Source organism: Equus quagga, chromosome 17 (genome assembly GCF_021613505.1).
Source record: "Equus quagga isolate Etosha38 chromosome 17, UCLA_HA_Equagga_1.0, whole genome shotgun sequence".
Taxonomy (NCBI): Eukaryota; Metazoa; Chordata; class Mammalia; order Perissodactyla; family Equidae; genus Equus; species Equus quagga.
In genome coordinates this window covers 10,834,229-10,855,043 of record NC_060283.1, presented here as the reverse complement: position 1 = coordinate 10,855,043, position 20,815 = coordinate 10,834,229, and the positions used below count along the sequence as shown (strand labels likewise).

Here is a 20,815-nt window from a genome sequence, read left to right as displayed (position 1 = left end):
CTTGCTGGGCCTCCACACCTCCACGAGTGGAGTAAAGAAGGGCCAAGAGCTCCACATGCTCCTGGCAACACACCCCTCCCCACCCCTTCCTCTCCACACTCTCAGCCTCCCTACGTGCCATGGAGATAGTCAAGACCAAGGTCAGACACCACCAAAATCCCAAGGCTCCTACTCTCAACCCAACAGGTTCTAGATCTCTGCTGTCCAATATGGCAGCCACGAGCCACATGTGGCTACAAAACACCTGAAACGTGGCTAGCCCAAACTGAGATGTGCTGTAAGCGTAAAAAACACAGCAGATTTTGAAGTCTTAATATAAAAAAAAAGTAAAATATCTCACTAATAATTTTCTTATACTGATTACATGTTGAAATATTCTAGATCTATTGGGTTACAAAAAACACACTAGTAAAGTTAATTTCACTTGCTTCTTTTTACTTTTATTCCTGTGGCTACTAGAAAGTTTAGAATTACACGCATGGCTCCTATGATATTTCTATTAGACAGCAATGCACTAGACGTCTCCTAATCTGACCTCACACCAACCCCTCCCAACTCCTGCATCTGTTCACTGTACCCTGGAACACAGGCAGCAGTCACGGGCAGCCTGCTCTCTCGCTGCTCCCTTGTTACTCTAACTGAAACGTGGAGCTTTCATGAGGGCCCTGAGGCCTCTCAACTCGGCCATCTTCTCTCCCACTGTCCCTCGTACCACTGGGGCTGGAAGAAGGAGAGACTTCAGTGCACCACCTGGCCTGCCTGCCGTTTCAGGCTTCCCTAAGTTCACACTCCCACCCGCTGAAGCAGCCATCTACACCTCGCCAACTCTCCCTCCCACACGACAGTCCTGTTAATGCCTGGAGATTTTCATACCTACAGAGAAGACCCTTCCACTATCCTGTTCTTCCCATTTTTGACCCCCCTTCCCCACTTAACTTGCCCATTCCTACGGTCACCCCTTAGAGCCTGTCATTAAAAACAACTCTGGATCTTGTGTCCTGTTTCACCTTTCTCAGATGTCCAGGGTCTATCACCATAGCACTCTCTTACAGGTGCTCGACTCCCTTGATCACGCTCACCTGACAAAATCAGACTGTGGTGAAATTCTAATCTAACTACAGCTGAAGAAGAACAACCAACTAGGAAGACGGGCCTTACTTTAAACTCGGGACCACTCACTGACAGTGGGCTCTTAGACTTCTTAGCAACTGCCTTTTCCCAGTCCATTACAATTCAGGCCCTGAAACAATGAGTTCACACCTCCTCCACTCTCCTCAAATCTCTAGTCTGCCATCCGTCCTCTCAGTCACTCCACTCACAGAGAGGATGGACACAACCAGAAGAGGAGTTCCACGTGCTTCTACCATCTGAGGCCAACTCTGTGCACTAGATCCCACTGCCCTCTTGCCCATTCAAAAACACGGCTCCAGCAATTCTCCTCTCCCCACCATTCCCATCAGCATGGAAACTGTAGCAGTACCTCCGAGCCTGGAAAATCACACACTCTCCTGTCCAATGTTCCCCTGTAGTCACCCCTTTCCTCACTTCTCCTTTACTGCAAAACTCCCCCAAAGGGTTTTCTGATGGTAGCTGTCCTCTCCTAGGCCTGGCTGATCTCTCTTCAATCAGTTTCCATCCCCAACTGTCAATCAAAAGAGCTCTGGTCAAGGTCACCACAGAATTCCATGTTGCTAAACCAATGGTCAATTCTTTCCTTGTTTGTTACCCAACCTACCGGCAGACTAGCAGCTTACCTATTCCCTCCTGCTTGGCTTCCAGAACACTTCTCTCTCCTGGTTCCTTTCCTACCTCACCTGTCACCTTTTCTCTAACTGCCTGGATCATCCTTATCGCCCCAATTTTAAAGGTGGAGGGCCCCAGGGCCAGTCTTCAGATCTCTTCTCTATCCACTCTCAGCAGGTACGTGACCTTAGGTGACCTCATCCTGACTTTTCACTTTAAATGCCACCTGGTAACTGCCACACTGTTATCTCCAGCCTACCTCCTGCCTGGATTCCATACTTCTCTCATCCAGCTACCTACCTGACATACTCACTAAGATGACTGAAACTTGGTATGTCCAAAACCAAACCTCTGGTGTCCCCCACGTGACATAGCTAAGAAACATGTATCTGGTCTCTGCCCCCAGTTCCTGACATAGATAGAGCTCCTAAACCCCTTATAATTTCCTGGGTGATAGAAGTTTTTGGTCCTAATGGGGTGACTCTTGGCTCCTGGATACAGGATGGGTGCTGGTCACCAGAAAGACCCAGGCATGATTAGAAGCTTGGAACTTTCCTCCAGGGAGGAAAAAGGGACTGGAGACTGAGTTAATAATCGATCATGCCTACGTGATGAAGCCTCCATAAAAATCCCTACACTCCAGGGTTCAGAGCTCTCAGGCTGGTGAACACACCCACATACTGTGCGCCTAGGGCACCTCAACTCCAAGTGGACAGGAGCTCTGCACTCAGGACCCTTCTGGACCTCACCCTATGTACCTCTTTATCTGGATGTTCATTTATATCCTTTATAATAAACCAGTAAATGTAAATAAATGTTTCCTTGAGTTTTGTGAACCATTACAGCAAATTATCAAAGCTGAGAGGGGGTTCCCACAACTCCCTACAACTTCACAGCCAAGCTAGATGGAAGTCTGGGGACCCTGGGGACCCACTACTTGGGACTGGCATGTGAAGTGAGGGCAGTCTTGTGGGACGGCACCCTTAAACCTGTTAAGTCTAATACTAACTCTGGGTAGTCCACATCAGAACTGAATCAAATTACAGGACACTCAGTTAAAAGCTGGACAGTTGGAAAACCGGTCGGTATGGAGCTAAAAACCAGTTTCCCTTTACCCTCCAAACCTGCACCACTCACAATCCTCTCCCCTCAGTAAATGGCAAGGCCATCCTGCCTGTTGCTCAGGCCAAACGCTGGGCCCTTTACTCCCTTACACCTCAATCCTGGCATTCACAGAATCTGCCTTCCCCACCTCGCCCGACAGCACACGGCTCTCAGCCACCGCCGCCAGTCATCACAGGAGCCTCCTTCCTGACCTCACTGCTTCTACCCTTGGTTCCCCCCATAGCTTTTCCAAGATCTGAAATGATCTTTTCAAAATATAAGTCCAGTCGTGTCCCTCATTTGCTCAAACCCTCCAGAGTAAAACCAAAGTCCTCAACCAGCCTACCAGGCTCTGCCCATTCCAGCCCGGGAGCTGCTTCTGCATTATCTCCCACCCCTACCAGCGCACTCCTGGGCAGACACCAGGCCAGCCCTGCCTCTGACTCCTTGCACTCGTCTTCTCCCAGACATGCACATGGCTTTCTCCCTCCCTTCCTTCAGGAACCCGCCAAATGTCATTCTATCAGCAGGACTGTCTGACTAGGTGATGAAATAGCAACGCCCCACCACCCGTGCTCAGCCTGCACTCCTCCAGCTCCTTGCCCCATTTTTATTTCTCACCGTGTGTTTCTCAGCATCTCGAGTATATGTACGTACTCTGTTCACAAGCCTCAGAAGGACAGCTCTTTAACCATTTTGCCTACTGCTATATCCCAACTACCAAAACAGTGCCTGGCACACTACAAGAGTTCAATTAATATTTTTTGAATGAACGAATGAATGACCGAATGACTAGAAACTCTCAATTTAAAGTATGTAAGTCATGCATCTTTTATCTTCTCAGGACCTTAAAATGCTGCGATGCACTGTGAAGCTCCAAGGGGATCAGGATATACCATTTCCTAAATGTATTTGACCATGAAATTTATTTTATTTTTTTTAAAGATTGGCACCTGAGCCAACATCTATCGCCAGTCTTTTCTTTTTTCTTCCTTCTTCTTCTTCTGCCCAAAGCCCCCCAGTACATGGCTGTATATTGTAGTTGTAGATCCTTCTGGGTGTCCTATGTGGGATGATGCCTCAGCATAGTCTGATGAGCGGTGCCACGTCCACACCCAGGATCCAAACCAGCGAAACCCCAGGCCGCAGAAACAGGTTACATGAACTTAACCACTACACCACTGGGCCAGCCCCATGAAATTTATTTTTAAAAGTTTTTTTGCAAGGGAGGAGGTGGGGTCATGGCAGAAGAGAAGTGGAATATTTCCCAGGACTAGTATTTCAGGGATGTACTTAGGATAATGCAGTTTGGCTCATTTTGTTTCATACTGATGAAATATTCTCATGTCATGACACACCGAGTGCTGGGGCCACAGCTCTTACCCCTTTCTCAGTCCCCACCGCACTTAGAATCTGATATGCATGGGGGTTCATGTAACCAAGTCTAATGCCTGGTCCAACCGGAGTTCCCCAGATTCCCAGCTCCATCCTCCATTCCCACTACTTTGTTATCCTTAAAATCTGACACACATGCAGCCCCAGGATACATAAGGGAGACATGCTCTGTGGACAATGGTGTGCAACCTAAGGTATAACACCAAGTGGAGTGGGCCTCACCGTGCTATTGATGCTGGCTAACAGCTTCCCGTTAAATTCCACCATAGAGTACACAGCCCCTTTCACTTCCTTTTCAGCCACAGTCTGTAGTTTTCCTGGAGGGAAAAAAGATATTCTTGAGTCTCCTTTCTGAGTCCACACTTTAAAGTGATCAAATGAACCCTGATTTCCCCTCTGGCTCTAATTCCTGTCCCAAAAAACCACTCATCTGAAAGCAGGAGATAGAGAGTCAGTGTATTCTGGAGTTAACCACCACCAGAAGTATGAGCCCCAAGGTAACGTGCAGTGATTCCAGACAGTGCCCAAGATCTGCCTGCACCCTGAAACTTTAGCTCTCCCTCAAGATGGGACCAAATTCCATCTCAGCCAGCTGATCTGAGATTTCTGCGCTGATAGCTGGGCTTTAGAACCTCTTTAGTAGGGCAAATGAGAAAAGATACAGAAATGAACTCAAACTCCTGACACTGAAAGAGGACCTAAACAGCTGAGCAACCAAATGGAAAATGAACCTAGGATTCCTAACTGATTCTAGCCACTAGGTTTTCTTAGCCATTGTTCACCTCTCCCCTTTCTGTCTTCCTTTCAAAGAGCAGAAAAGGAAGAAACATGCTAGATTTTACTTGTGCCTCTGCTCACGCGCTCGGAAACGCATTCAGACCATCAACAGCTTGGGAGGAAGGAAGAGAATGTCTTGTAGTCACAGCAATTAACCCAACTTCTCCTACTGCTTAACTGAGACTCTGATAGCTAAAACAGTCTGCTTACTTTCCTAGAATTTCCAAGCTCACAGAATCTGGAGACTGTGCCCACTTACCATCCGAATACTGAAAGACCACAATCCGACCCTGCTTGGGCTCCGCCTCCTCGGGATACACCATGGCTGTGCCCACAATGAAGTACGTGTTGGGGTCCTTGCCCAACTTGCAGGAGACCAGGCTGAGGGCATACTCGTTCTGCAGAAACTGGTGGGCATGAAGCACTAGAAGGAGAGTAGTAGAGAGGTGAGTGGCTGAGGATCCCCAGGCACAGGTAGTCCTGTACTTCTGTGAGGCCGACAGCTCAGCTCAAAGCCGAGTCCAGGAGGCGACAGTACTCGCCTCCTGCTGTTCCTGTCTCCTCAGACTGTCCATCCCTCACCAGCCTAAACTCATATGAGAAGGCTCAGTACTCTGGCCTCACAGCCAACTCAGAGGTCCCACCCCTCCTTTCTTCTCCTCCTAGCATGGGCTGCCACACTGTCCACCAAACTTTGGAATATATCAGAGCCCAGGACAGCCTGAATTAGGGATGACACAGGCACAAAGTGACTGGAGGAGCTCATCTGCACCTTCGAAGGTGTGCTGGTCAATGATCAGGAGGTTATGCACCTCCACCTCTTCTCCAAAGGAGGTCTCGTGAGTGGCTGTGCTGCTGGAGAACAGCTTACTGGAGCTGACGCTGCTAGACAGGGCCTGAGAACAGAGAGAACACGTCACCCCTCTCAAAAGCCGAACAGGTGCCGGGAACATCAGTGTGAGGGGATCAGTCAGGATCAGGAAACAGAGGCTAAGTCTGAATGAGGAAAACTGAAGGTTGGCAGCTCGAGCGGAGCCTGAAGAACAGAGGGCTTCAGAGAGGATACAGGGACTGAGGATAAGGATCCAAACTCCATATGGAACTGACAGAGCAGTCCAAAACACAAGAATCTCAAGGTCAGTAAAGATCATTAAAACAGGGATGCCAAGTCAATCAAGCAAAGCTAAGGAGAAACTCAGGCGACCTAATAAAGTGACAGACTCCACCTCTCTCAACGGGAAGAGCAGGGGAGCACTTCAAATAAAAAGAAAACCATGAAGACCTTCTACTCTGGATTAAGAGAAGTCCTATCACAAACGTTTGGGAGCAAGAAAGAGAGAGAATGCACGGAATACAATGGCCAGCTAACATCTCCACTCAAGTCTATTGTTAAGTGCAGCTGTAAAGTGTCTTATCATCAGCCTCGTTTTGCAGAGGAGAAAATTCAAGTTTACACTTGCCCAAGATCACACAGCTAGCAATAATCCCTGAAGCCAGTTCCGGGAGACTCCAAATCCCACGCCCTTACCTATGATGCTACACTGCCCCCACCCAAACCGATGAAGAGAGAAAAGGAACTGTTCATCCTGCAAGGCTACCGAGAAGCAAAACCACTGCTGGCCGCGCTCATCTCAAATTCTCCTCACCCTCCAAGGAGGAGGCCAAATTCAGCTCACTGCCTGTCTCTATAAACGAAGTTGTGCTGGACCCCAGCTATGCCCACCTGTTGTCCGTGGCTGCTTTCCTAAGGGCAGGAGTGAGTGGCTATGAGACCGTACGGCCTGCAAAGTGGGACATGTTTCCTACTGGACCCTTCGAGTCCTACAGCCTATTCTCACACCATCTTTCTCACCTGGGTGCTGGCACTGGGCCTCAGAGCAGTTGTGCCCCCACTTGTGTCCTGGACTTCAATACGGCTGGAGAGGACCCCAAAGCACTGAGACACTTCCTGATAGCAGATCTTCCTGTAGAGCAAGTATAGCACAACGGTGCCTCTCAGAAAACGTTGGAAGCGCTCCACTCTAATTCCCACATGAGCACCACTCCCATCATCACCTACCCTGCCCTCACCTGGGAGACTCGTAGAGGGGAACTGTGCGAATGTGCAGCTTCTGGATCTCATCGATGGTGCCAATGGTGAGGGTGCTGTTGTTGGCCAGTGCCAGGCTGGAAAGAAGGGTCTGGGTTTAGACTGAGTGGACCCAAGGAAAGAAAGGATTCTATGAGGCAACTCCATTAGTGGAGGAAAAATAAGGCAGAATTACACTGGCTTACTCCAGGGCAGAGGTTCTCAGCTTTGACTCTATGCTAAAAATAAGCTGGGCAGACCACAAATTCTGATGCCTGGTTCCACCCCAGAGATTCTCTTATTTAACTGGTCTAGGTGGACCTAGACTGAGGTTTTTGTTTTTTTCTGAGGAAGATTAGCTCTGAGCTAACATCTGTACCGATCTTGCGCCACTTTATATATGGGTTGCCACCACAGCATGGCTAACAAATAGTGTAGGTCCACGCCCAGGATCCAAACCTGGAACCTGAACCAGCGATGCAGAGTCCTCCAAACTCAACCACTACGCCACGGGGCCAGCCCTAAGAATTTACATTTCTAATGAGTTCCCCAGTCATACTGTGGCTGCTGGTGGGGGACCACACTTTGAGAACCCCTGCTCCAGGGGACTACATAATGATCTCTAAATCAGGGGTTCTGAAACTTGACTAATCATTTAAGTTACCTGAGAGGTTTGCTTAAAATACAAATTCTAAGGCGCAACCCCAGATCTACTGAATCAGCATCTGAGAAAGACTGAAAAAAATCTGTACTTTTGGGGCCAGCCCAGTGGCGTGACGGTTAAGTTCTCATGCTCCGCTTCAGCGGCCCAGGGTTTGCCAATTTGGATCCCGGGTGTGGACCGACGCAGTGCTTATCAAGCCATGCTGTGGTAGGCATCCCATATACAAAATAGAGGAAGATGGGCACAGATGTTAGCTCAGGGCCGATCTTACTCAGCAAAAAGAGGAGGATTGGTGGCAGATGTTAGCTCAGGGCTAATCTTCCTCAAAAAAAAATAAATCTGTACTTTTTAAAAAGCTTCCCAGGTACTTCTACTGGGTAGCCAGACCTGAGAACATCTGCTCCACACTTCCCCTGTCAGCTATTTACTGACTTTGAGACTAGGAAACAGCTGGAGGGGAGGTGTTTGAGGAAAACATCAGGATGCCCTCAATCAATGGCTCTTGCTGAAGAAAGAAAAAGAGGCTCACCTGTCAGGATAGCCATCTGAGTTGAGGGGACACATGTAGTTCACTTCCTTGAGGTTGACATTGGAGAAGACCAATTTGTGGTTGCTGCTGTAGATGACAGTGGGGCGGTCAGAGCAAGCAAAGACGTTGGTGGTAGAAAGAGAACGGAAAGTCCTCAATACCGTGGGCTGGGTGCCCAGAGTCACCTTCTTACGGTCGCTCAACAGGCCTACAGAAAGAATGGCATCAGGAGAAAGAAGGAAGGAAAGGAAACAGGACAAAGAACTGGGTTGTGAAGGTTCAAAGCAGTTCCCTGAGGCCAAGGACTCTGCAACGCTAGTACTCCTTATTTTTCAAAGAGCCCCTCACTCCAAGTGCTGTCCTCACCTGTCTCAATGTTGAGCCCAAAGTAGAAAAGTGCCCCATCTCCCAAGGCACAAAGGAGGTAGTGACTGCTCTCAAAGGTGGTCATCAGGATGGAACGAGGAATGATCTCTGTGGGAAAGGGATAACATTAAAGTGTTGTTCCACATTCCAACTCTGAGCCCAACCCAGGTCCCTAAAAGATCCATACCTCCACCCAGCATCTCTTTGTGCAGTAGTTCAAAAGAGGGCAGCTTCAAGATGCGGGCCGAGATGTCTGTCCAGAGGCCAATGGCACAGAGAGGGGACAGCCCGTTGCTGTCTCCTAATGGGGTGATGTCCAAGCAGGCCACTTCGTGTTCCATCTCTGTGTGGCTGAACAAAGAGGAATACGGCAGAGGAAGGAATCCAAGGATCAAAGAAGTCCCAGAGAACAGGGGAGGGAAGAACCAGCAAACAGATAAACACACACCTGATCTGTCGCAGCTCCTGAGCATGGATCTGCAGGTAGTAGAGGGCCCTTCCCACGGCCACCACTACCTGGCTGCTGTTGCAGGAGGCCACACTGATGTTCTTGCCCTGAGGCTCCTTCCATTCACTGACCAGAGCTTTGGGTTCTTGAGAGACCAACCTCACAGATGCTGAAGTGATCTACAGAGAGAAGAGCAAGGACTCCAAGCACCTGCAGGGATCTACACAGGAGCGGGGGGGTGGTAAATGCTGCCCTAAGAATCAGCTACGTATGTCCTCTTCTGCCATATACGTCTATTTCCCAAAGTCCTGCAATGACACGCATTTTTAGTTGGAACCCTGAAGAATGGCTTAAAGCAGCTTATAGCTTTCATACTTACAAGCTAGAAAAAAAGGTCTACTTCACTCTGATTAAGGCTTCGGTGACAGACTGCATCCTCTGGAGAGGTATCAATGGAGTAAGGTCCTGTGGCTACCAGGCTAGCAGTGTTTCTCAGTGCCAAAACCAGACCTCTAAAATACCCAAGTTCTTTACTGTGCATGAATCATTAAAATTATGCAAAATTCTTTTTATTTAATTTCATTTTTTTAAGATTGGCACCTGAGCTAACATCTGTTGCCAATCTTCTTTTTCTTTCTTTTGTTTTCCTTCTCCCCAAAGCCCCCAGTATATAGTTGCACGTTCTAGTTGTGAGTGCCTCTGACTGTGCTGTGTGAGACACCACCTGAGCATGGCCTGACGAGCAGTGGAATGTCCACGCCCAGGATCCGAACCAGCGAAACCGTGGGCCACTGAAGGGGAGCCTGTGAACTTAACCACTCGGCCAAGGGCCGGCCCTGCAAAATTCTTTAGTGAAGCCTACAAAATTGCATTGAAACATTTTATAAATTTATTTCATCATTGAAATTTTAGAAGAAAATGCAGACTGATGACACGGCCAGGTTTCGATTCATCTTACCTATCAAAATTGAGTTCATATTTAAGGAGGAAAGCCCGTCAATAATAGATACGTGAACTGATACCAGTCTTCAAGCCACTAATTAGAAAACACTGACAAAGAAATGAGTCAGTGTCTGGGCACATCCTACACTTGGTCCACAAACGACAGAACCTTCCTTGCAGAGTGGACAGACCCTTACCAAATCCACCACTGCCCGCTGGCTAAATGACCAGCCTAGATAAAAGATGGAGACGGCAGATTAACCCTCAAGCATTCCAGTGCTACACCTGCCACTGGCAAACACTGACCCTGGCCAGGAGACAACAGCTCAAATGGTGAGGAAAGTGTGCAAAACATAAAGAACATCAGGCGTCACTCCCAACTTAAAAAGTCTGCCAGGAGGGGCTGGCCCCGTGGCCGAGTGGTTAAGTTCGCGCGCTCCGCTGCAGGCGGCCCAGTGTTTCGTTGGTTCGAATCCTGGACACGGACATGGCACTGCTCTTCAGACCACGCTGAGGCAGCGTCCCACATGCCACAACTAGAGGAACCCACAACGAAGAATACAAAACTATGTACCAGGGGGCTTTGGGGAGAAAAAGGAAAAAAATAAAATCTTTAAAAAAAAAAAAAAAAAAAAGTCTGCCAGGGGCTGGGAGGGTGCTCAGAAATCAGGCCCTTATGGCTAATGAGTGCCAAAGGGGCTATCTGACACCTCCACCCAGCCCCATATCACAGGTGGATTTACAGTAAGGATCAGAAGAGAGGAAGAGCTGTGGTTCTAATCACTAATCTCTGGAAAGTGCTGCCAACAGTCATACAGGCACAGGAGCACCATGACACAGTAAGTGTGCATTACTATTATGAGTGGAAAAAAGGATATAATCAGTGCTGAAACAGTACGCCAAACCATATATATATATATTATTAGCCCAGTCTACAAAAGAAAATGTGAATAAATACAACACATATATTTGCAGAGAAAAAATAAAGGTAAAACATCTCTGAGTGGTGGGTTATCAGGTAATTTAAATTTTTTTTCCCTGGAATTTCCTCATTACTTTTAAAGAGCCATAAAAACGGACTGCTTCAAAATCCGGTGGTGCTCTGTACTATACTCTAGGTCCAACTCAAGTAAATAGGGCCTGCCCTTTCTCAGTTCTTACCTGGATAAGCTGCTGATGAGCCACGTTGCCACAGAAGAAAGTCTGCTGATCATCCACGAAACCCATCAGTTCGGTTTCTTCCACCTCCTCTCCGTTTAACATGAGGACTCTGCAGCAGAATGGAAGGCCTGGGTCAGCCGGACCAGCTTCCCCACCTTGCAGCCTTCACATGAGCACCTGGAGCTGGCACCAGACTCATCTTACCTTGTCTGGCCCACAAAAGAGAGCACCAAAGTGTCATCAGTCTCCCGGTTAGGATCAGACCGCAGTGGCCACAGGCCTGGAACAAAGATCAAGGATTAAGATGCACGGCACAGACCAACGCTCAGTTCGGCACATCTCAGGAAGGGGGAGCCCGACCCCGTGAAGAGCAGGAACTCTGGAGTCAGTCTGGAGCTGAAATACCCACTCTGTTCTTCCTGGCTTTAAGACTCTAAAGAAGGTAGATATTTTTAAAACTGTTTTGAGCCTACTATTTTCAAATTTCTCATTTGATTTCAGATGGGATAACACATTTCCTTGACTCAAAGTCAAAATCTATTTTTAAAACATCTATCACACGAGTCTCACTCCTATTCCTCCCCGTCCAACCTATCTCCCAAATAAGTAATCAATAACACTTTCTTGTTCATACTTCCAATTATTTTCAATTTTTTTTTTCTGCTTTATTTCCCAACGCCTCCCCGCCCCCCCATACATAGTTGTATATCTTAGTTGCAGGTCCTTCTAGTTGTGGGATGTGGGACGCCGCCTCAACGTGGCCTGACGAGTGGTGCCATGTCCGCACCCAGGATCCGAACCCTTGCTGCCGCAGTGGAGCGCACGAACTTAACCACTTGGCCATGGAGCCGGCCCTTATTTTCAATTTTAAGGAAAAAGGTAAGCACTGTATCACAAGCAAATACAAATATAAAAGGGCCTATCACATACTGTTTCGTGCCTTGTTTTTTCACTTAACAATACACGCCGGAGCCCTTCTCAGAACTGAACTTGTCCCTTGCTCTGGATATGTGCACAGTATTTAATTGCGTGGATGTGCCAGTTTATTAGGAAGTCCCCAGTGATGGACGCTCTCTGAGTATTCTGCTATAACATACAATGCCACAACAAACGATCTTGTATTTATGTCATTTTATACATATGAAGGTCTGGGGGGAGATGCCCAGAACTGGGATTGCTGGCTCAATCACTAAACGCACGTGTCATTTTGATAGATATTGCCAACAAGCATGCTTATCTCCTCACAGCCTCACCAACATAACGTGTGGTCAAACTTTCGGATTTTGGTCATCTGGTAAAGAATGGTCTCGCTGTTTGTTTTGATGTGTATTTCACTTATAACAAGGGAGGCCTCTTGCCTGTCCATTCATGTCTTTTGCCAATTTGGGGAGAGGAAATTTGGCAATCTTCTTTCTAGAAATTTTTTCATAAATTAGGGAGATTAGGCCTTTGTCTACCGGATGAACTGCATGTTTCTATCCAGTTTGCCATTTCTGCTAACTTAGCTTACAGTGTTCTGTTTTTGCCACGCAGAAGTGCTTTACTTTCATGTTGTTGAACTTATCAGTCTTTCTTTTTGGCATCTAAACTTTTGAGTTAAGAGTTTAAAAGACCTTCCCCATTCCAAAATTAGAGAGGAATTCACCCTTTTTTTTTTTTTAGCTTTCGTATGGCTTTATTTTTTACATTAATTCATTGATCCATTTAGATTTTAGGAAAGTATACATTGTGCAGTATGGATCGAAATTTATCATTTCCCAAATGACTACTTGTTATCTCAACACCATTTATTAAAAAGGATCATGTTTATGTCACAGAATTGAGACGCCACTGCTATAGCACACTAAATTCTGACATATAATTGTGTCTATTTCTGGACTTTTGAGTCTGCTGGTTGGGCTCTGCCTATTTATGCTCCAATACCACACTTTTAATTAATAAGGGTTAAGAGTATGCCTTAGTATCTGGTAGGGCTAATCTCGTCTCACTGCTCTTTTTTTTTAAGATTTCCTGGCTTTTCTTGCTTCTTCCTTTTTCCATTTGGACTTTGACTTGTCAAGGTCAAGAAGAAAACCTACTGATATTTTTATTGAGATACCTCAAATGTAAAAATAAGCTGAAGAGAGAACAGCTTTATAATGTTGATATCTAAGACCTCGGGGTATGTCTTTTTCATTTGACCAATCTATCCTTTCAATCCTTCAAGAGTAAAGTTTTCCTTTTACACATTCCTTATTAAATTTATTCCTTGGTAGTTTATCTTTTTATTACTATTATATATTGCCTCTTTCCCTCTACCATACCTTCTAATTGACTGTTTTTACACGAAAGCTATTGATTTCAGTACATTAACTTTATATCCTGCTACCTTAATAAATTCTTACTGTCTACAGTAGTTTTTCTGTGGGTTCTCTTGGGTTTGGTAGTTATATGATGTCTTCCTCTCTAATACATAAACCTCTATTTTTCTTTATTAATATTTATTTTTTCATATTCTGAATTACATTTTTTTAGCTGAGCCTCTTATACACAACTCTGAATTGGTTTTGCTTTATGATCCAATTTGATCATCTTTCTCTTACTGTAAGGGTGGTTAGCCCATTTATATTTACTGATCAGATATCTGATACATCAGATACAGATACTCACATGGATGTTTGATATCAGTTCTGTCATATTATTTGTGGTTATATTTACTGTTTACGTATTGTCAAAGTCTTTCACTATGTAGTCCTTTCTTTGATCTTTTCGATTATTACAGTTCTCTTGAAATTTAGGAAGATTTATATTGTTGTTTTAGAAGTTACCTGTATATGATATTCTCAGTCTCATTTTTCTTTAGGGATTCAATTGATTCCTTCATATAAACATTAAATTTAACTTATAATCTTTTCCTCCCCCGTTCTTCTACTTTATTATCCAATTTTGGTCAATAGTATTCTCTTTTTTTTAAGTTTACTTTGATAGTTTTAAATATATTTAAGCTTCTACCACTTATTTGTCATTATGACTTTTTTCACTCTTCATTTGATCTACTTTCCTCAAGCTCCCACCGAAGCGCCTTCACAACATGCAACAGGGCCAAAGGCCGAGGTCACAAATAAGACCTGCATCCTAAAGTCCACCAAAAGGCTACCTTTGATGCCTGGTAAGTCAATGCTGGCATGCTCGTGGATTCCAATTCCATTCCGGATGATGCGCAAAGAACCTTCCTTGAAAGCCCCAGAGCAAGTGACCAGCTGCAAGGAGAGAAAAGGTTTCTAATTAACACCCTCTAGAGCCTGGGGCCATCACACTGACGCCCAGAAAGCAATCAAGCTCTACCTAAATCCAAGGACCCTCACTGTGGAGCTGGGTTTGCGGATGCAGACTTAGCAGAAGCTGGTCTCCAAAGTCTCTCAAATTTACCGAGCAGACAGGACACTCTCGTCAAGAAGCAAAAAGCTCCTACCACTGCTGCTAGCAAGCTTGCCTCCATCCGGGGAACCCAGTTTGCTAGAAGAGCACAGCATCTGGAGTCAGGCACGCCAGCCATCCAGTAGTTATGTGACCTTGGACAAGTTATTTAATCGTTCTCAGCCCTAAGTCTCCTCACTTCTGAAATGGCCAAGGACCCGTCTAACAGGTGCTCGTGTGACTACAGATAATGCACACAAACCACCTGACAGACCAGGACAGGCACTCAGTAAAAGGCAGTTATCCCTGCATCACTGGGGTAGTGGGGGCTCCTCAAAGCTACCTGCAGTGCACACTCCCCTCTGGATGAGCAAGCCTAGGAGGACACAGTTTCATGGACATACCAACCACTCATTTCCAGGATGACCCCCTTACCTGTCCCTGCCCTTGCCTCTCCAGGTCCACCACACACATGTCCACAATGGGTCCTAAATTGGTAAAGGTTTCCATGGCCACTACATAGGAGCCTTGTTCATTGCTGTCAACATTGAGCTAAGAAGAGAACCAATGTTAGTCCTGGAAGGCTCCTAACAGACCCACCCTAAAGAGGTGGTTATCATCCAAAAGAAACTCCCAATCCTACTAGATCTGCTCTTCTTATGCTCCACTGGATGCTTCTAGAAGGGGACTGTTGACTAAAGAACATGGTTGTCCTACTGGAGATCCACAAACCAGCCCGGGATTTCTAATCTAGAGTCTCATGGACGGATTTCAGAGAAGCAGTTTGGAAATTAATGTAGAACGTTTACATGCATTTTTTGCGGAGAAGGTCTAAAATGTTCATACTCTAGAAGGGATCCTGCATATTAGACTACGACCTATTTGAAGGTAGGAGCTGCATCTTGTTCATCACTGTACCCACAATGCCTAGCATCTTGCTGGCACATTTGCTGACTAAACCTTTAGGACAAAAAGCTGGTCAGCATAGAATGCTAAATCAACCTACTAGAAAGCTAGACAGTAAGAACATGGATGAACTGAAGAAATTTCTGAGCAGCATTAAACAGGAAAAACTTGAAGAAGCAGTGAAGACAGAGAAAAATCTAAAAAGAAGAAAATGTCTCCTCACCTTCACAAGCTGGGAGTCACCAAGGCGAGACCCGACAAACACAACACCATTATCGAGGTACGTCAAGCACTCAGCAATAGAGGTCTAGAAGTCAAGGGCATGAAAGACATCAGAATGGACTCCACGTGGGATCCAGACACTGTCTTACCACTTCTCAGACATCTGCTGAGAAAACTCACAACTGCGGCCATGACTTCCAAAACAATTCTCCACTTGAAATCCCCAGGTCACACTCAACAAATGTTCTTAAATCTCTGAAGTCTGTGACTCTCCATTTATCACATCCCTACAGGCAGGAAAAGCTACACTTTATCTTGCAGGTGCCTGCTCCAAATGATCATTTTAATCCCAACAGCTCCAGTCGGCTCCAAATAATTAGAAACCTCTAAAATTTGCTGCATAATTTTTTTTTAAAGACTGGCGTCTGAGTAAACATCTGTTGCCAATCTTCTTTTTTTTCTTCCTCTCCCCAAAGCTCCAGTACATAGCTGTATATTCTAGCTGTGAGTGCCTCTAGTTGTGCTGTCTGGGATGCCACCTCAGCATGGCCTGATGAGTGGTGCCATGTCCGTGCCCAGGATCCGAACCAGCGAAACCCTGGGCCGCCGAAGCAGAGTGAGAGAACTTAACCACTCGGTCATGGGGCCAGCCCCTACTGCATAATTCTTAACACGACTTTTTTGGGAACCTCCTCCCAGAACTGAGTATCAGCATAACTCTTTAATTCTAGACTATATCCTTTTTGTTTCTCTTTCTTTTTATGCTTGAGGCAGTGCCCACCTGCCTGTGAGATTCTCCAACATCTACTCACTCAAAAACCAACGCCCACAGCAGGACTGACCATTTGTTGCTGGGTGTTAAGTAACATAATTCCCAGTCACAGTGTGGGACCACACATCTGGGGTCACTAGGCCCCTAAGAGAACACAGCAGAGTAGGGGCAAGTCCTACCTCTCCAAGGAGTTCCACACGCAGGTCCTTGAGGGTGACGGTGCCATCCATCTGTTCCTCCTTCTCCAAAAGCAGCATGAAGAGCCGTCCTTCCATGTCTCCCAGGAGATAGCGGGAACCATTGGGGTCCACGCGATTGTGACACACAATCGTGCTTTGCTGCCAAGAGGAAGGACACAGTCATTCGAGATTAAGTGTCTTTCACAACCAAGGAGCAAACCCTAGCTGACCACTCCCTTTACCAAACGCTGCCATTTCACAAGCAAGGAACTCACTCAAACAACAATACATGTATGGTTGAAAACGGGAACATTTTTATTTTGGAAACAACTTTCTGAGGAGCTCAATATACCTCAAATGTTTATTCACATATTATTCTACTGGAAAACAGAAATACATAGAATAGCAGGCAGCTGTAAGTATTCATTGGACTATGAACGTTACCACAGATTTTGTTACTTATCCTCACTACCCTAATTACCTCCCACTACTAATGCTACCACGGATTTTGTTATTTATCCTTAAAAAGAAAATAAAATAAAGCTTTTAAAATGTAATTTTTAAGACTTGAAATTTTAATGCTTAGAATTTTTATGACTAATTATTTTAAGTCTATATAATTTTTCGCTAGTTTATGTGACTTGAACCCTAAAACATTACATTCAAAAGAATTTACAAATTTTTCCCTTCTTAAAGTCGCCCCTGTCAATGCAAAGGGTAAACCTATTTTGATTATTTCTCTTAGTTGGCAAGCAAGCTCTCCTGTAAGCAAAACCAGGCCAATCTCTCTTCTACTCCCAATGATCACACATCATCTTACATATATAGTGAATAATGTGACAGACATCTGCAAATCTCCTTTTCACAAATGAGGAGAAAGGGGGGAGCAGGGAAAGCACAAGGGAAGAAAAAAGGAAAAGAATGCTGCTCACCTTGATGATAGGAGGGGCAATCGCCAGGTATTTGTCACCGTTGTGGTAGGTGATTGACTCCTGTCCAATGATGATGGCGCCTCCAAAGGGCTCTGGGACTGCAGGAGAAAGAGCAGCAGCAGAACAGTCAGCACTCTGGACCTGCCAAACCCTGAGGCAGCAAAGGCACTGATCCAGGTAACTCTGAGGCAAACTTTAAGATAATCACTATTTTTAAAAAGACATCAAAGTCCAGGGAACATGATAGCCTTTTTCTGAGAATGTCGTCTCAGAAATTTTATCTAGCTATTGTCTAACCCTGTAATATTTTTATGGTCACTCTTGGTATTTCTGAGTTCCTAGGGGTGGGGAGTCTTTGCAGCGTTCTTCCACACGCATTCTTTCAATTTTCTCTCTCAACTTCTAATCCTTTCTAACTAAAACTTTTACTTTTTTCCTTGTTCCTTAGCTTAATTTCCCCCATCATCAGGGCCAGCATTTAGAAGGGCCAATTTGCATTTAAGAGTTTTAAAACTTCTCTAGAAGGTGAGCCACACAACACAGTGTTGAGGGAAAAACAGAGGCCAAGGAGCAGAGGCCTGGATTCCAGCCCAGGCTCTGTCAATAAGGTACAGGCATGGGCAAGTCCCTCAGGCCCCGCATTCTCTTCGAGGGAATACAGGCATCAGATTAGATAAGCTCTATCGGTCCCTTTCAGTTTTCAAATGTTATGCCCAACAATAAAATAATGAGGCTAATTTCCATAAGCCATTCTGCAAATCACTCTCAGGGGGTAACCTTGTAGTTAACCCCTTTACCCCAAATAGACGAAAGCTATACTTTTTGGGGGGAATAAAAAACAGACAATCCCAAAGACAGAAATGGAAAAAGCAAAAGAAAGTACATTTGGAGAGAGGGGACATGAGGGAGTACTGAACAATGCACATGGAGCACCTGGACTCTGAAATGAGGGGGCAGACAAGGTGAAGAAAGAACAGCAGGGAACTGGCCCAGACCTGACCCCCAACCAACCTGCGATCACCATGGAAGCTTCAGCTTCTACGTTTTCCTGTTTCCAAGGGCCCTTATTGAATTCCTTCTCTCGGAGAGACACCTCGTAGGTTTTTACGTGCCGCCCCTGAGGGTCCTAGGTGCGGAAAGGTGGAATGATTAGCCCTTAGGAAGGGTGAACCTTGGGCTGGAGAGGGGCCCTGAAATAAACAGGCCGCCATCACCCAGCATCTGACAGGCTGTCACGTCGGCCTTCCCACCCTCACCCATCAGTATGCTCACAGCCCCCAGCTGAGCCTGTGATTGGGCAGACTGCACCAAGGCCTACTGTTTCTAACAATCCAACAAACCAAGAAAGGTTTAAGAATTAGAAAAACAAATCTGTCACACTGTACTGCCACTATAAGAGACACAATCTACATATGTATACTTGCGTCTGTGTGTGTATATACATATATGGAATGTATATTCAATATCCCCTGGCCTCAAGGAACTTACAAAATAGCTAAAGAGAAGAAACAAACACATTGAGAAGCTAAATATATCTAAGATAGTTAAAAAGTTTGTTTGATAGAACTGTTAAAAGCATTCTGATAGCCTTTCCGGATGGCAGACAACAGAACGTATTGCTCCTCTAGGGATTGGCCTGATGGCGCAGCAGTTATGTGTGCACATTCTGCTTTGGCAGCCCGGGGTTCGCCGGTTCGGATCCCGGGTGCAGACATGGCACCGCTTGGCACGCCATGCTGTGGTAGGCGTCCCACATATAAAGTAGAGGAAGATGGGCACAGATCTTAGCTCAGGGCCAGTCTTCCTCAGCAAAAAGAGGAGGATTGGCGGCAGATGTTAGCTCAGGACTAATCTTCCTAAAAAAAAAAAAAAAAAGAACATATTGCTCCTCTAAAGTTAGTTAAAACCTCCAGTCCTGCCACTGTCAACATCATCTTCCCCTCCTCTTCCTGAATCATGACTCACATCAGCCCTGGAGCTGTCACAGTCACCTTGAAGAGACTAACAGAGCACGGGTAGGGAGAAGGCTACATTCGGCCAGTGGAGGATGACCTCAACAAAGGCCATACCAGAGCCTAAGAACTTATGGAAGGAATTCAACAACATGTTTTCAGGGCAGGCACCATATCTTAATCACTGTCACAGATCCTGAAGCACTTACCATGACGACCTTTCACGTGGTAAATATTTGTCAAACTGAATGTTTAGCACAAAACAAGACATAAGGTAACTTTTAGTTGAGGAAAAGATTTCCCCATCAATGATTACAGTAAGACTCAACTTCACAAAAAGGTTCGAGTTGGGTTTGGATTTGGGGTCAGAGACAAGCATTCAGAAATGAAGATTGTTCACAACTGGCCACCCTGAGGCTGGAAACAGACAGGGTCAGGCGTGAATAACCAACATGAATGTTTTAATGACCTGATCTTTACAAAACTGAAGCAGGGAGGGAAATCCTAACTTTATATTTCAGCTCTGATAGTTAATGTCCTGGAAACAAGATCAAACAAAACCTCCTCAAGTAGTTTCAACCTTATTCAATTGAACTTTATTTCAACTCACCTCACATCTATAGCACTTATGCTGACACTAAGAAATATACAAAAATGCATCAGTATTTCCAATACTTAACACAGCTACCAAAGCGTTTATGTGCCACACACAGTACATGGACTTGGACTATGTTTCCTTCCGTCATTTATTCAACCACAGGCAAGTGAAATGACCTCATGCTATATGGCCCTTTGTTAAAAGGCTGAGATTTTACCAAGACACGGGTATGTTAGCCTGGTGTTCTGCACCCTGCCCCCCTTAACAGATCTGGCCCAGAGAACAGCTGCCCAGGATCAGCTCTGCTGAAGTTTTAGGCACAGACTAAAATAGAAGTCAGGAGCCAGCAAGTCACCAGAAAGTGAGCACTGGACAAAACATAAACCTCTTCTTAGAAGACAGAGATAAGATATCACGAAAACATTTTCTCTTTGCTTGTAAAAGCAATGTCCAGATCATTTCTCTATAGCTAAGTTTTAATAATCCCCTAGCCTGCCAGTAAGAGACTAAGACAAAGTATAAACTGGGTCACCCTATGAAATCTCCAAGGCCCACAACCAGAGTGTAATCTCAGGATTAAAACCTCCACAAACCCCAGAGAGCTTCCTGCCTCCACAATAAGTACTACTGCACTCAAGACACAACCAAAATCTGACCCATA

The 20,815-nt window shown here is 45.6% G+C and overlaps 1 protein-coding gene across 1 annotated transcript in view; it reads right to left on the bottom strand.

Moving 5' to 3' along the window:
* Positions 1–20,815, bottom strand: part of DDB1 (damage specific DNA binding protein 1) — a 29,196-nt gene that overhangs the window by 4,919 nt on the left and 3,462 nt on the right. Inside the window, exons 5-21 of the mRNA XM_046643752.1 lie at positions 18,616–18,730; positions 17,605–17,702; positions 16,673–16,831; positions 15,723–15,806; positions 15,029–15,145; positions 14,334–14,436; positions 11,402–11,477; positions 11,198–11,306; positions 9,095–9,273; positions 8,834–8,997; positions 8,647–8,754; positions 8,281–8,488; positions 7,090–7,185; positions 6,872–6,983; positions 5,792–5,915; positions 5,279–5,443; positions 4,465–4,559 (exon numbers count right to left, since the gene is read on the bottom strand). Of these exons, the coding sequence (XP_046499708.1) occupies positions 4,465–4,559; positions 5,279–5,443; positions 5,792–5,915; positions 6,872–6,983; positions 7,090–7,185; positions 8,281–8,488; positions 8,647–8,754; positions 8,834–8,997; positions 9,095–9,273; positions 11,198–11,306; positions 11,402–11,477; positions 14,334–14,436; positions 15,029–15,145; positions 15,723–15,806; positions 16,673–16,831; positions 17,605–17,702; positions 18,616–18,730 (2,112 nt within the window). The remainder of the gene's footprint in view (positions 1–4,464; positions 4,560–5,278; positions 5,444–5,791; positions 5,916–6,871; positions 6,984–7,089; positions 7,186–8,280; positions 8,489–8,646; positions 8,755–8,833; positions 8,998–9,094; positions 9,274–11,197; positions 11,307–11,401; positions 11,478–14,333; positions 14,437–15,028; positions 15,146–15,722; positions 15,807–16,672; positions 16,832–17,604; positions 17,703–18,615; positions 18,731–20,815) is intronic.